At 40.9% G+C, this 15,087-nt stretch overlaps 1 protein-coding gene across 2 annotated transcripts; it reads right to left on the bottom strand.

The window, feature by feature from the left end:
- Nucleotides 1-6,460: 6,460 nt before the first annotated feature.
- Nucleotides 6,461-15,027, bottom strand: garem (GRB2 associated, regulator of MAPK1). Of its 2 annotated transcripts, none has more exons than XM_071485759.1 (6): nucleotides 14,635-15,027; nucleotides 13,373-13,513; nucleotides 12,965-13,095; nucleotides 11,383-12,585; nucleotides 10,448-10,602; nucleotides 6,461-9,999 (listed from the first exon to the last, which is right to left on the bottom strand). In XM_071485759.1, the coding sequence occupies exons 1-6, from the start codon at nucleotides 14,753-14,755 to the stop codon at nucleotides 9,138-9,140; spliced, it is 2,613 nt and encodes an 870-aa protein (XP_071341860.1). In that variant the 5' UTR covers nucleotides 14,756-15,027; the 3' UTR covers nucleotides 6,461-9,137. The 2 variants fall into 2 exon arrangements, with proteins under 2 accessions (XP_071341860.1, XP_071341861.1); XM_071485760.1 differs by having other exon boundaries at nucleotides 9,003-9,996; nucleotides 14,635-14,890.
- Between the last annotated feature and the right edge of the window lie 60 nt (nucleotides 15,028-15,087).

Here is a 15,087-nt window from a genome sequence, read left to right as displayed (position 1 = left end):
AAATGATCATTAATTTTAGGAAGAATCCTATGGCCCTCTACCCTGTTGTAATTAATGACCAGGCCACAGGATAATTTAATTGAAGATATCTTTTATCAGGTTATAGATATCTTCAAATAAATTTTGATTAGAGATATTTCAAATCTGGGATATCTTTAACTTTTCATTCTGCCTCGTCAAAATGTGATTACAGATATCTTGAAATAGGCTTCAGAAGTCAGAAGTTATGGCAAGCAGGATGAGGAGCTTGCCATAGGTGGGAGGGGCTTGCTATTCATATGGTTTTACAGCCATGTCTGAGCAGCCAGGAGAAGACGTTTTTGTGTTTGACAGGGTTTTTAGCACTGCAGCCGGTGCACAACATGAGCTGTCAATGAGAAATGCTCCAGAAATGGATTTACTATCTACTACACGGCAACTATTTCACCATCATCAAGTTAGGTCCTCAAGTGTGTCTGGAGACAATAAATGTTTGATACGATGTAAATATCTAGCACAACTCTCAAGTTAACAAAGTTCTCGTTACCCACAAATTCCTTGATCATAAACTTGTTCTATTTCATGGCAGTTTCTAACTATCTTATCCACAACAACCACCATTTCTTCTGCTAACGCTGTTTGAAAGATGTCTTTGCTGGTAAAATATGCACAACAGTTCTGACAAATCAAAAGGACGTTTGAGATTTCTCTAACTTTAATTCTGCCTAGATACAACTTAATTTCAGATATCTGCAGTTGTCGTTTAGGATGTGTGATGATTCCAACAATGTTTCAGTAACATCATTGCAGATATCTGTAATTCTGCTTTGACTAGTCAAACCTGAATCACAGATATCTCTGACTGTCATTGTGACTAGTCAAAATGTAATTACGTCTTGTCAAAATTATGTTGTTAATACCTGTAATGTTCATTCCAGATCTGCTTGCCATACATGCCTAACCCTCCAAATTTAGCTACGCTCCTCTCCGCTTGCCAAGCTCCAGCATTTGTGAACAGTCAACGGTCACATCCACGAAAATGACAGAAATGATGAAATATGTACAACAACTGGACGGCTGGCTTACAGGAACAATACTCTGCTGCCCCCACAGGTGGGCAATAAATTATACGCTGAATGCAAACAGGCATCAAATCCTTTATGGGACAGAAATGGACTGTATATAAAAAGCACAGAAAGTTGTTTTAAGATCAGATCTAGGGAGAGATATCGCTTCAACTTCAGAATCATTCTTATTGATGTATATTTTTTTGCTTTTTGCTGACGGCACAACACTGCTCTCAACCAAGCTGAGGATTGACCAATGCTGCATTGTAGATGATCTCAAACTCAACTGTATATTTTATTATTTATTGAGCCATATTGTACTTATAATTCAAGCTTTCTTCATCTTCTCAGTTACATTCTACCTGTTCACTGTTTTAACTGTCACTGTCTGTCCACACTCTAAGAACACAGTGGATGCAGTATATCCACTATATTCAGTCAAATTTTCTATTTTTAAAGCACTGATTTCAAAGAAGCAAAGACAACAGTTACTTAAAAAATGTGTTAGCAAGCGGCATAAAATTCAAAGCTGGAAAAGAATCTTTTTTTCTTGTAGAGTCTTGTACAGACATACAAGATCATTCTGACAGCAGGTACAACAGCATTGATTACACACAGGTGCAAGTACACCATCACATTCATAGAGGGCCTCAATCACAGTGGTAGATTTCTGTTGCAGTTTACAATATTGAATAATGTAACTGATGTGGGTTCGTCATCGCACAGAGACCCACATAATGACTTCATGTTATCTGGGTTGTGTGCACTGTGCCTTCTACTGCGCTGCTTAGATCCACTGTTCAATCTCTCACTCGCCCTCCTTTGTTGCCCTCCTGAGTAATACTTTTATTTTGGGTGTGCTGCTGATGTCAACGCCTTGCAGAGCCTCAGGAGCTCTTCTTCAGAGGTCGACGCCTTGTAGAGTCTGGTGGGGTCTTCTGCCTAGGGCTATGCTTTGCAGTACGTTGTGAGGTTCTCTGCCGAGATCTACGGTCAGCAGAGTGTCCCGGGATTGGCTGCAAAGATTGACCTCGTGCTGAGCGTCTTGGGGTGCGTTGCAGAGATCTGCGATTAGCAGGGGGCACTGACATACCTTTGCAAAATCGTTCTGGGGTTTGGCTTCTGTGTTCAAATTTCAAATTGAGACGTTTCTTGTAGCTCTCTAAGGTCATCTCACGGTGCTCACCATAGTAGGGGTACTGGCACTGACACATAGCTATGAAGGTGCCTGCCACAACAGCACATTTGCCATTTTGCCCACAGTTTACTTTGGAGCAAGGATTCACTCTCATTATCTCTTCATCACTTTTAATAAAGATGATAAACTTCCCAAACAATTTCCCGCATTTCCAAGTAAAGAAATAGGGGGCTGGAGATGAGTGAGCGCTTTCTGTGAGTGCAAATTCTTCATCATCAGGTGCTTCCACAGCACTGGTGGAAGTTTGACTCTTTTTTTAAAGGTATGGACTGCTGTGTATGTCTGAGATAAGTGCTTTCCAAAAACCGTTTCTTTACAATCCTCTAGTTTCTGTGCCACATCTAAACAGACTTCAAACCTCTCAGGTAAGCACTTTTCAATAGCTTGTATAACAGCAGCAGTCAGTGCCATCCTTTCACCTGCTTGGCTACAGCCACTGTAACTGTTCCTCTCTCTACCTCAGTGAACCCTGACAAAGCATGTCTTTTTAGGAATTCAGGCTTATGCTTAGAGTTTTGGGTTGTGAATGCAACAACCATCCAGTCATACCTTTCATATGTTTTTACCAGAAATGTCCTGATGTTGTTGGCTATTTCTTGATGTTTTTTGGTGTCATCAATGCACTCAAAAATGTCCTTTGCTATGTAAGCAGCACTGTCAGATATGCATCGCTGGTGCGAAGTGGTTAAAGCTGAGGCAGACTGGGATCTTATTGGCAGTATTAACTCTGGCAATGGTGTTTGTGCCTTTGAATTCATAGTACTTTTCATTCAGCATGTTGCCTTTACATAAGTTCATTCAAATACAAAAACTGGGCTTTAATATCTTTTTCATGACATCTTAGTCTGGCAGCCAGAAGGTCTCCAAGGTTCTGTGTTATAGATACTGGTTTAGCTGTCAGGTACTGGTGCAAGACTAAAGTGCTATCTGTAAACTGACTGTAAAATGTGAAAAAATTCCTTTTTAATTCCTCCTCCTTTGTGTTCGTTTTTTGTTTAACACCATGCATGAGCCCAGTGTATTTAACCCAGGCTCTCTCTGTGGTGTTCACTGGTACTTGGTAGGCACCAGCTGCCCGGGCATCCCATTTCATTTCTCAACGAAAATTGTCAAATTTAACATCAAGTGCTTTAAGATCAGAGTTGACAGTGTCCAGTTTGTCTGCTTGTGGTGTTAGCAGCAGCAGGGTCTTCATCGCTCCAGCAATGGGTTGCCCAGCTACCGGCACCGGTTCTAAACTAGTGATAAGTACCTCACCAATATCCCTGAAATTTTACTTCAGCCAACTGCCAAGCTTTTTAAACACATCCTTGTGTTGTCTGTCATGCAATTCTTGGTCCATTCGCTCCTCGTCAACAGAAGTACCAGGTGGGGTGCTGAAGACTGGGAGACAGGACACCAGCAGCAGGATCAACAGGCCTGGAGACATGACTAACAACACACACAACATACAAACACAATATGATGGTTGCATTCCCTTTAGTCAGCATTTTTTTTATTATTATTTATTTTTTTGCTAATTCTTATTTGCCTGTGCTTCACTGTAGAACACAAAAACTCAACTCAGCAGTGATGTCTTTAAAGTTGGATGAAGAATGGTACAGTGGCTGCGAGAGATTAACACACTGCAACATGCTAAACAGACAAAATGCATATTTTTTGGCACTCTGACAACACATGCATAAATAAAAACATTGAACCTCTTAACACCCTCCTGTTTTTAACCTTATGCCCACACAGTTGCCTTTGTAAATGTAATAAGCTTATAAAAGAAGGACTGTAAGGCTAGAATGCACTGAGACAACATTTGAACATTTGTCTGACAATGTGCTTGTTCTCCATGTGGCTAACACCCAGCCTACACTACATCAGCTCATATATGATATATTTCTTTTGTTAGTTTTTTTGTCCTCACCTGAAAAAAGTGATTTTTAATAACAATAACTATGATATATTTCATATAAGATTTATGGGGACCTTCACATTAAAACAGAAATGTGCGAACATTGAAATGCTGCAGAACACTGCAAGAGGCACAGGATGTGCAAGATGATGATGATGATGATGATGATGATGATGTGCAATTGCTTGCATCTAGAGCTTGAAAGTTGGCTATCCAGCATCACAGCACTGCATGGGCTCATGGGCTATGTTTTGTGGACGAGAACAATCATAAGTATGATTATGTGAGTTAAGTAGCTTCTAGCACCAAAACCATTGCTGTTTGAATTTCTTGAATGTTGGCGCCTCCTTCCAGCACATGAGGGCACCAATAAGATGCACCACACTGTTGCACCAGTACCTGTTACTTAGGTATTAGTGCAAAAAGAAAAAATGCTCACACCCTAACACTTTCACTTATAATACGCATGAACAGTAACATTCAACAGACCTGGAAGGAAGCTTGGAGAGATGACCTGCTTCGGAGGCTGAGCGGTTGATCCTCTCCCCTTCAGACCCTTGGAAAGGCACAAGGATTTGGTTGGGTGGTCTGGAGCTCGTTGAGGTTGTTGAAAAAGGTTTAGGTTTATCTGGGTTCAACACCACTCAGCTTTATAGAAAACTGATCAGGCCCGCCTACTTCATAGGCAGTTTTCATCCATTTGTAGCCTGACAGGATTGGAGAGGGGCGGCTTCACCTTGTGCAGCATAGAAAAAGAAGGGACTGGTTGGATGTGATAGGAAAAAATAATGGCTGTATTAAAATCTGCGATACTAAGCACCTAGTAGAGATGAGAAATGATTATCTAATTACAGCAGCAGATCAACAGGATGCTTTCACTGTCAGTCACGAAGGGTGTGTGATGGTTCAGGTTTTGGCGTTGGTTGAAAAAGTTGACTTGTCAGTACACAATGTACAAACTGGATCATGGATTGAGCTGAAACTGTGTAGTATTGTTTTAGTATTATCAGAAACTCAGCCAGTCATGGATATGATTTTAATTTTAAATCGACTTGGTCCATATGTTTTCTAGGCAGCTTAAGCAAGAACATTTCAGTGAAATTCATTAGCTGGGATTTTCTTCTTTAACATTTGTTCAGTGGGGATGCGTTTACAGAAACTCTCAGTTAATACATCTAAATGTGTCCATCTGCTGTGTCTGGTGATAAGCACTTGTTTTGTATTTTTGTGACAGTGGACTACTTGAGAAGGGAAGCTTCCTTGTGCTTGTGCGGTAGTGCATGAGGTGAGTGACATTAAACTGAAAGCCACCAGGTAGTGAACGCTCTGCACGCAGTAACATGCTGAGCATTTTATAATCAGTCACTGAGACAAGTGTGTTAGTGAAATGTAAAAGCATTCACTGTATAGATTAAAGGTCTCTAAGTCCACTGTGAGAAAGGTCTGTGGACGAGTTTGTCTACATTATGAAGAATCTTCAACTCAGATTTGATCGTTGTGAATTAATTTGTCATCACAAATTCTGTGGCTTTTTTCCTCTTATTATACTTTGCTGTTCCGAAGTAAACCACCTGAAGAAGAAAAGCAGAACTGGTGTTACCGTCGAGCTGTGAGGTGCTGACCAGATTTATGTAAGGCAGGAAGCAGTGGCTGCAAGCCCCACAAAAGCAGAAGTGATGAAGCACTTACTGGTTCCTGAAATGCTTCTGAGCTGATCTGCAATCTGTTGCTACAACTCAGCAAAGCTCTGCTGAACACTTTGTGCAATTAGATTTTGTAATAAGTCAAGGGCCATTATGAACGCAACTGTATGAAATCAACAAGCCTATAAAGAGATTTCAAATAAATTCCACCTTATAACTAAACCTACTAGAACTGCAACTAACAGTGATTTTATAAATCAATTCTTTTTAGTCAATTAATCTGTCTGTTATTGCAATTGTTCAATGTATAAAACATCTGAAAAATCCCCCGTCGCCAAGTGCTTGTTCTTTGTGGGAACTGTTGGGTTTTCCTCTGTAACAAAGTAAGGTCTTGACCTGACCCTGTAAAGTGCCTCGAGATAATGTATATTATGATTTGGCGCTATACAAATAAAATGGAATTGAATTGAAATTGAATTATTAATGCATAATATGATACAAATACTATGTGGAGGACTGATCAACATATGTTCATCCATTATGTTTTGCTACACTACAGATCTCTTTCATCATCCATGTTCTATGTCATTATTGTGCAACCGATCAATGGTGCAACCTTGAACTAATTCCTAATCTGATGTTCTGAACTCGACTGAACAAACCACAGACATCAGTTAATCCATTTTTAATATTATTGTACAATGGAAACAATGGATAATAGAATCAAAAATAGGGAAACAGGAGTTAAGTTGGAAGAGAACTCTTCATAACACAGGATTCAGTAATGCTGACAAATATGATTCCAGATGCTGTCAAACCCAGTGTCACAGTCCTTTACCTCCGTTCTGTACAAAAAAAGCAATAATTCAACTGAGCGTGAGAACAGAACTGACAGCCATCATCAACATGGCCCACCCTCCAGCACTGACTGCTCGATGGTGATGTTTGATAAGACTGGGCTGGTTATAGAACTGCGTTCACAGTTTATATCTCAGAGTTATTAAAGTAAAGTTACTGAGCTGGAAGAATTCTATAGGCCTATATAATTTTCTGAAATGAACACTGTGGCAATTTCAACACACATAACACTCCATGGTCTCTCTTCATTCTCTAATGTGACATGTCTTTGTTGTTCCTTCCCATGGTCTCTTTGGAGTGGCACGGCTATTGCATAGGACAAAAACCAAGAGACACATGCCCATGAATAAATATGGATATTGTGACAAAGTTGCAAGAAAATCTGAAGAATTACCTGGACACATGGCTTATTGACATTATCAGTATAAGTGTTATTTTAATGCATGGATTAAGAAACACAAGTAGAACCCAAGTTTTGCAGAATAACAAAAGAACAGAAATTTGAACATAAGCTTTTTCTCAATAAAAATAATTTCAACATTAGTTATGACGTTTTTAAAAAATTACATTAAATTTGCATTTATATACAAAATGAAAATATCAAGTAAAATATGTAACACCCCACTGCACAGAGTGACAGGGGACAAAAACAACAGCGGTTGGCCAACAGATCACCTGGGTTGTATAGATGCCACTGTTGCTGAGGCACCTTCACATATCATCCATACGAATGGTCAAAGAATCATGTTTTGCATATTTTGCGTCACGATAAATCATTGCATAATTAACTCAACTCTGAATCAAGGCTATAGACAAAAACGTACCAAATATACCAACATTTCATTGTCGCAGGCCAACTTTAGTTTACATGCCTCTCGAGGGTCTGAGGAAATACACACCCAACACCATCCCCTCCGTTCATGTTGAGATGTTAGAGAATATTTTCATGACTGCAAAATGAAAATGTTAAGCCAAAGTGAAACATCACATATCTTAAGGTCTCTGGGTTAAGGCGCAGAAAAGCTCTTTTACTTGTTTCTTACATTAGAGGACACTTGTAATAAATACAATGAGAACAAAAGAGACAAGAAGTACCTTTTTAGTTTTGAAAACGCATGTAGTGCATTCACTCTCTCTACTCAGACTCTTTTCTTCTATACGTTTATATTTAACCACCTTAACTGCAGTTAGTTAGACTGAAATCTACCAAAGTGCGTGATGCATAATTTGTATTTAAGGTAGAATGTCATTTTCCATTCCCTCTGTTGCTTATTTCCTTGTTCATTTTAGAGTAAGGACATTATTTTGTTAGGCATCATTCATTCATTTTCAGTAATAAATAACCTCTGACTTTTTAGTGTAAAGCAAGTAGCAATATAGTTGACATTTAACTTAATATTTAAAAGGCATCAATAGAAATAAGACCTTGCATAAGAAGAGTGGACAATACAACATCTCTCAAGAGATGGCAATCATCATTTGATTTGGCTCACTCTCGACTGGCATAGCTCTGTAGTGTAGAATCACAGCAAGAATGCAGATACAACCTCTTCTCACTAACAAAGCCCGAGTTGGTTTAAATGCATGCGACAGTTTCTCTTCTGAAACTAGACAGTAAACCAACACTCGCACTGTGACATCACACTGATGTAAAGACAGCTGCTTCTCCATTTACATTGAAAACTTTGATTTTGTTGTTCATGTCCTTTAAAAATGAAATGTTTTTTTTTTTGGACTTGACAGAATCTATGGCAGAAAAATAAATTCTTATTTACTAATCCCACAGGCCCCAATTTATTTTGGAAGGAACTATACATCAGTATGATACTACAGGCTTGACAATGTGGTGTCCATCACTGACTTTTGGGAAAAAGGTAAAACAACAGTTCACTGATGCAGACGAAGCTTTTGTGCTTGAGAAAAGCTTAAAGGGGCAGATTTGTAAAAGAACACAAGTACATCTTGATACCTGTTAGCAGTTGGTGGACTTGACTGAAATCAGCTGTATTGATTTGTGATGTTTAGAAATGCACTTGCAGTAGCTTCCTCTGTCACATCCTGACCTGGTGAAAACCATTCAGCAATACATCCCACAAAACGATTAAAACAGTGCATACATCAAATGTCACGACTGCATAACTGTATAATTGCATGCTTGAGATGTGATGTGACCACGTCCAGCCAAATGTCCACTTCATGTGTTAAATAAAGAGCCCATTCTCTGGTTTCCCCCTTCAAGAACAGAATCACACAGTGTCCTCATCAGATCAGTGTTTTCCTTTAAATCTGTTGGTTGTAATAAGGATGCATGTCATGACGTTTTACTAAGTAGTTAGTAAATAGAAGTCACAGACGTTTTAACCAACTATCTTCCCCTCAATATAGTAACAAGGACATAAAATTCATGTTATAACTCTGGCTTGGTGCATAGCATATATACTGAAGGCATGACCCTGCTAACAGCAGGCTGTAGTGTCATATACTGTAAGTTATATCTTGGGTCTCCACCCATTTATGAACTGCATGAGTTTTTTCACCTGCAGTTTGCTTAGCTTGAAGTCTTCAGACAGAATCTCCTCAGTGAGCTGCAACAGTAAATTCCCATCAATCTTCTCAGACACAAAAAGAGAAACAATGTCATCTGGCAGGCCGATAAATCGGAGAGATTTGGACACCTCCTCAATAGAAAGGCCAGTCAGGCTGGATGGGGGCTGCCACTGTGCAGTGGGAGAGAAGGGTGGACAGTCAGGAGATACTGAGTTACAGATGGAATAAATCTCTTTGGTGCTCTGCTCGGGCTGAGTAGGTGAACAATCTGAAGTTTCCTGCTGACTGTCACAGACTGACCCTGACAGGAAGTCTGTGCACTTTTTTATGGCATTTGATTTTGGCGTTCTCGGGGGTAAAATGGGGCAAGAGAGGCTCTGCTTAGTGTTAGATTCTTCTATTGGCTTGTCTCTGTACATTTCTGAATTGTAACTTGAAGATTTTGTGCAGAACTGATTCAGGGAAGCATTCTGCAGCCTGAAGTCCTTACTGCTGTGCACATTCCCTTGGTCATCAAAGTCAACGAGACTGGATGTACAGGTTTTTGGGGTGCTTGGCGATCTCTTTCTGGGGTAACTGTAGTAACTCCGACAGCTGGCTGGTAGGAATTCCTCCATGCAGTGTGATTCTCCTCCACTGAAGTTATTTGGCCAAGACAACCTGGAGGACATCCCATCCGATGGCAGGCTACCACTGGGCAGAGATGCACTTGGCTCCGAGCTGCTGGACTTACCCCAGGTACAGGGGTAGCACACACGGCTTTGCTCTTGTGGGTCGGCTGTTTCTTTTTCACATGCTCCACTACTGATGGAAAAATATAACATTATTTAGTGACAGAAGAGCAAACTTCCTGTAGGCCTCCTAATAGGACTTGACTATCTAATATTGAACTAACACATGACATATTTTACAGCTTTTGAAGAATGGAGGTGAATTAAAAGATTGTGGACAATGGAGAAACTTCAATGTGGAGATGCAGTTACTTTTTATCTGCAGTCAGATGTATGATGAAAAGACTGTACAGGACTAAATTCAAAACATCTCGATGGATTTCAGAGGCCAGCTGAGGAGAGAAGGTGATTATCTAGGACTAGTAAATGTCAGCGTACCGTAAATCAGCCTTTGGAACCAGAATACTGTGACTCCTCTGAGGTTATGTAACCCTTACTTTTGTCTCCTGATTTTTTATTTGTTTTTGTAATTAGGTGTAACTGTTGTCACAGGTGTGCTATGAAATGCTTCCCGTTCTTACATGTTGTGGAGACCAGAGGAATAATAGGAGAGGGTTGGACTTGGAGACCGAGTCTCTTGCTGCCGTGGCTTTGACAGGATGGGCACTGCTGGCATCTGCTTCAAACTTCGTGGGGGGATTGGTGGGGCGTTCAAAAGACGACATTCTTCCTTCACCTACAAAGGAAATGACCTGGCCTTGAATCTGACAACAAAACTAACATGTTACATGTGACATTCTCTATATAATAGTTTCATTGGTGCACTGGATTCAGTGTCCCCAAATAGACACAAACATGAGGGATTCACAGGAAACAACACATGCATCACATCCAGTGCTATTTCATCTCCTTCATGACAGCCTCACTCTTAACTTTTGACTCCCCTGACACCGTGTCAGCGCTGCATTACGTCAAAGTCAGAACATCCTCCTGCTGCTTTTTCATGTTAAAATTGTTCAATTAGTTGAAACGCTGGGTTTTATTGTGAAACAGCAACAGACAATGTGTCACCATGGCCACCACCAACCGCCAACATTCATCAAACACGTGTCCACAAAACAAGACAATAGATATTTTCTTCTTGTTTTGTGAGCTGGTCAGTTTTAATTTTTGCAAGGGCGTTGTGGAACAAGCTGTAATACACAGTGAATTGTTCATGAGGAGCTGCATGCAGCAGGCTGCACATCTCTGACTCCACAGCAGGTAACCGGCTCCACTGCTGCTGTGTGCTTAGTATGCAACAGGAAATCTGATCACAGTTGCAATTATTACTAACTGACTTCAAACTCTCATCGTTCTGAGTGTTAGTGTATTTGCGCTGTAAACTGATACATCAGTTGTCCCTGTTGTATTTCTGACAAAGTAGCTGCTTAAGGAGTGTTTGCTGTAACCACGGTAACCACAGGTGCCAGATCAACCAAGGATTACAAATTTAAGAATAATGGGTAATACTCACAGCCTCAGACTTGGGTGGGACGGGTGGTGGCATAAGAGAGGCATCGGAACTGGTTATTGCCCCAACAGGACAAGTGACTGGGTACGACAAGGCTGCTGGTGTCCCACAGCCATTGTTGATGCCTCGAATGACCTCACTTAAAGAGGGTTTTGAAATCTGACCCCTCAAGTGATCCAACCACAGCTCCTCATAGGGAACATCTGACTTGTTGAGGGGTGGTTGTTGGCTTGTACTGTCCAGCAGCTCAGGGAAAAAGTGTTCATTTTCTCCTGAGTCTGAAGCAATGCTGTCAGAGGGCAGAAGAGCCCAGTCCCCACAGAGTGTCATACAGCCCTGCAAGTTGACCTCACTGTTACCGTGCAGGTTGCTGCCGTACACGCACACAGAGAGTCGGTGGAAGGACTGGGTGAGTTCGTCGCGGGCGTAAGTTAAAGAGCTGGGGATCTGCATGTGGCTGGGGCACCCGTTGGAGCTGCTGCTGCCTCCGCTGCTTCCGCTGCAGCTACCATTCCCGCTACTTTTCTTAGGGCTCTTTCCGTCGTCACTCCAGTCGGTCCGCACATCGCGCACGGCACGAGAATAGTCGTCTATGTCAAACTGCTCTTGGCAGAAGGTGAACCAGCGATGTACCATAGTGTCCAGCCACAACTCTCCTTGCAGCAGCTCCTCTGGAATAATAAATCTAGGCATGGCCATATGAAAGGGAAAATGGATGGGGATAATTTTATTACTTCGTAGAACACAGCACACAACCACCGTCTTTGTCTGAATGTTGACCAGTTTGTAGCGATGACCCTCCCGGATGAGGTGGAGGTCATGCTGGTTGCGGGGTGGACTGCTGGGTACTGTGACGTTGACTGGGAGGCGGGTTTTCTCGACAATGTTCCTGATAGTGTGCTCGCCGTCCTGCATCTGAAGCTCCAGAGGACTACACGTGCTGAACCTGCCTTTACACTGGAAAGGCAGGCTGATGCTCTCGTTGGTGCGATGGTTCATGCAGATCAAGCAGGGCATCTTGCCTCTTCCAATCTTACTGATGGAGTTCAGTTTCCCAATCTTCTTAAAAATTGTGTTGAATCTTGATTTTTCTTTGGAGGTCTTGGCATAGAGGATCTCGGCCTGGCCCATTAACGTCAGCTCATCACCGGTGCTTAGTGTAATGTTGTAAACTTCTGTGTCTTCATTGCATTCCCCTGAAGCCATCTGTGCAGGGATGACGTGGGAAAGTATTAACTGTGAGGCTGATACATCAACATTTGTGTAAGTGTGAAAGTAAGTAAGTACAAAGAAAGTACAAAATAAAAACTGACCCCAACAAAGATACATTTTAATGGCTTAGGTAGCAGCAAGTCGTCTGTGTAAACCTTCATGTGTAAGGCTCAGTTTCGTTTGCTCTGTAAAGCTAAAGGTTCAATTTACTCAAATAAACTCCTCATACAAGTCTTAACAGGAAGATTTCATCTTAATTTATGGAATAGCCCACGTGTCAGAGTTGGGAGTCAGAGCTGGAGAGTGTTACTTTACATGGCATAAATATGATATGGTATCAATAGTCAGAAAGCTATAATAAGATCAAATATACCTTAACGTTGAAAGTGATTTCCTCCATGACGTACACTCTCTCAGGGAATGCTTTGGCCACCTCCTCCACACTGTTGAAGTACTGCACAGGCTCCTTGACATCTCTGTCCTGCTCCAGCAGCTTAAACTGACCTTAAAACAGGGAAAACACATATCATTGCAACTATCAAGGTCACACAAGATTTGAAGCATCATTAAATGGATTAGAGTGCCAAATATCAGCAACCCACATCCTTTATTTTATTGTCAGGATTTGATGGTTTCAGGGCCTGCTGTGGATTAACCTTGAGACATTATTCCATATTACAGGAAGTGTCATAAAAACATCAGCATTTTTTTCAACAACCATGAAATAATCCAAAGACAATGTCAGACGAACTTTAGAAGAATTTATGTAGATGTAACTCACCTTCATAGTGTACTGGGATCTCTATTTTGGGCCCAATGACATAGTGTCCTTCCTCCAGACTATGAGCAGTAATAGTCGTCCACTGACGGCAGGAATGAATCAAGAGGTAGTCATTGTCTCTGAGCCCTTCAACCAACTGACCTGCGGGAATGTAAACAACTAAACCATTCACAAAGCTGAACACTGATTGCAGATTATATCTCACAAACCCAAGAAATACTCTACTACTGCAAGGTAGCACAGTAGGCAATAAAATATCAAATCCATACTAAATTTACCAAACTTTCAGGATAACTTCCTGATACATGCTGCCGTTTTTGCACAATTAAAGTTTTAATTTAAAGTCTTGAAGTTGTGAATCATTAATAACAATGAAGTAACACTTGAAATATCCTGTAACAACAACATACACTTGAAAAAGTAAATTCAATAACAAGATGTTGATAATGATTGATGTGAACAGCAAGTATGATGTCTATGGATGTTTCCTTTTTATGGCTCTTTTGAGCCTCACAGGATGTTCCACTCAGCAATAAAGTCACTATTCTCTGCACACTATGACTAATGCCCTTATCCATACCTTTCCAAAACAAAAACACTACAATTTAAAAGCACAATACATCCCCACAGTTCTGCACAGGAGGCTTAGCACAGTGTGACAGAAGACGAGACAATTAAGAACAAAACGAATTCCTCCTGCTATCATGATGGTTTTATTACTCAGCATGCAGCATGCACACTGCAGTCATCAGTAGCTCTGGTTTAGGTTCATCGTCGAGCAACATTAAACACATCGTCCTCTGTACCCTGAATGAGACACAAGCTGATTTTCACACAGTTGTCTATCTGGTTATCAGATTTGAGCTGTAACTCAACCTGCCACAACTGTCAAAATGTTTATTACGCTGCACATACACTGAATAACTGCTGCGAGTTGCGCAATTAAACAGTCATCTGATTCCTTGATATGTTGTCTCTGACAGTTCGTACCTTTGCTACCATGATAGTTGTTTTTACATTGACGTATCGGTTTCATTTACAGGGGTACAGTATGACAGCAGGAGGTTACATGACACCTAGAGAACAACACTGACATCAGCTTTTCTTAAACATACACATGACGATTGTGTTGGGAAATAGTTCAGATAAGACAGATATAGTTAAATCATCTGAAACGGTTGAGTTTACCCTAGCTGCTAACTAGCTGCTAGCTACAACTGTGCTGTAGCTTAAGAATTTAGCAGTGTTAGAAAGTTACTAACCGTTGTCCAGCTTGACAATTTGAGGCAGCCTATAAGCACTGACGAGTTGATCTAATGGCAAGGACGTCGTACTCCATGTAACATCTTTTAAGTTATTGTACAACATTGTTCCAAGGTCCATTTTGCTAGCTTACATTAGCCAACTGGAGAGCTAACCTAGCTGTGTGTAAACACGGTCACAAAACGCTACACTAAGCTAACCAGCTTCACAATATACCAACTCTCCATCTACAGCTTCACGTTTGGCACGTTTCTTGTGGATCGCCGCATTCTCCCCCTTTTCAATCTGCCTACGTTTCATTAAGATCTGTGGTCTGATAATGTAGCAGAGCCATGTTTGTTTAGCTAGCGACGATTGCATCAAGGCAAGTTAGCCACATGAACAACGGAAACACGTAATTTATTCTTTTAAAATAAGAGTTTTATTTACTAAGGGCTACACAAGAGATGTTG

The sequence above is a fragment of the Trachinotus anak genome, unplaced genomic scaffold (genome assembly GCF_046630095.1).
Source record: "Trachinotus anak isolate AG129_WGS33_773 ecotype Australia unplaced genomic scaffold, CSIRO_AGI_Tana_v1 ptg000009l, whole genome shotgun sequence".
Classification (NCBI taxonomy): Eukaryota; Metazoa; Chordata; class Actinopteri; order Carangiformes; family Carangidae; genus Trachinotus; species Trachinotus anak.
The sequence above is the reverse complement of the archived record's forward strand: the minus strand, read 5'-3'. Positions and strand labels throughout refer to the sequence as shown.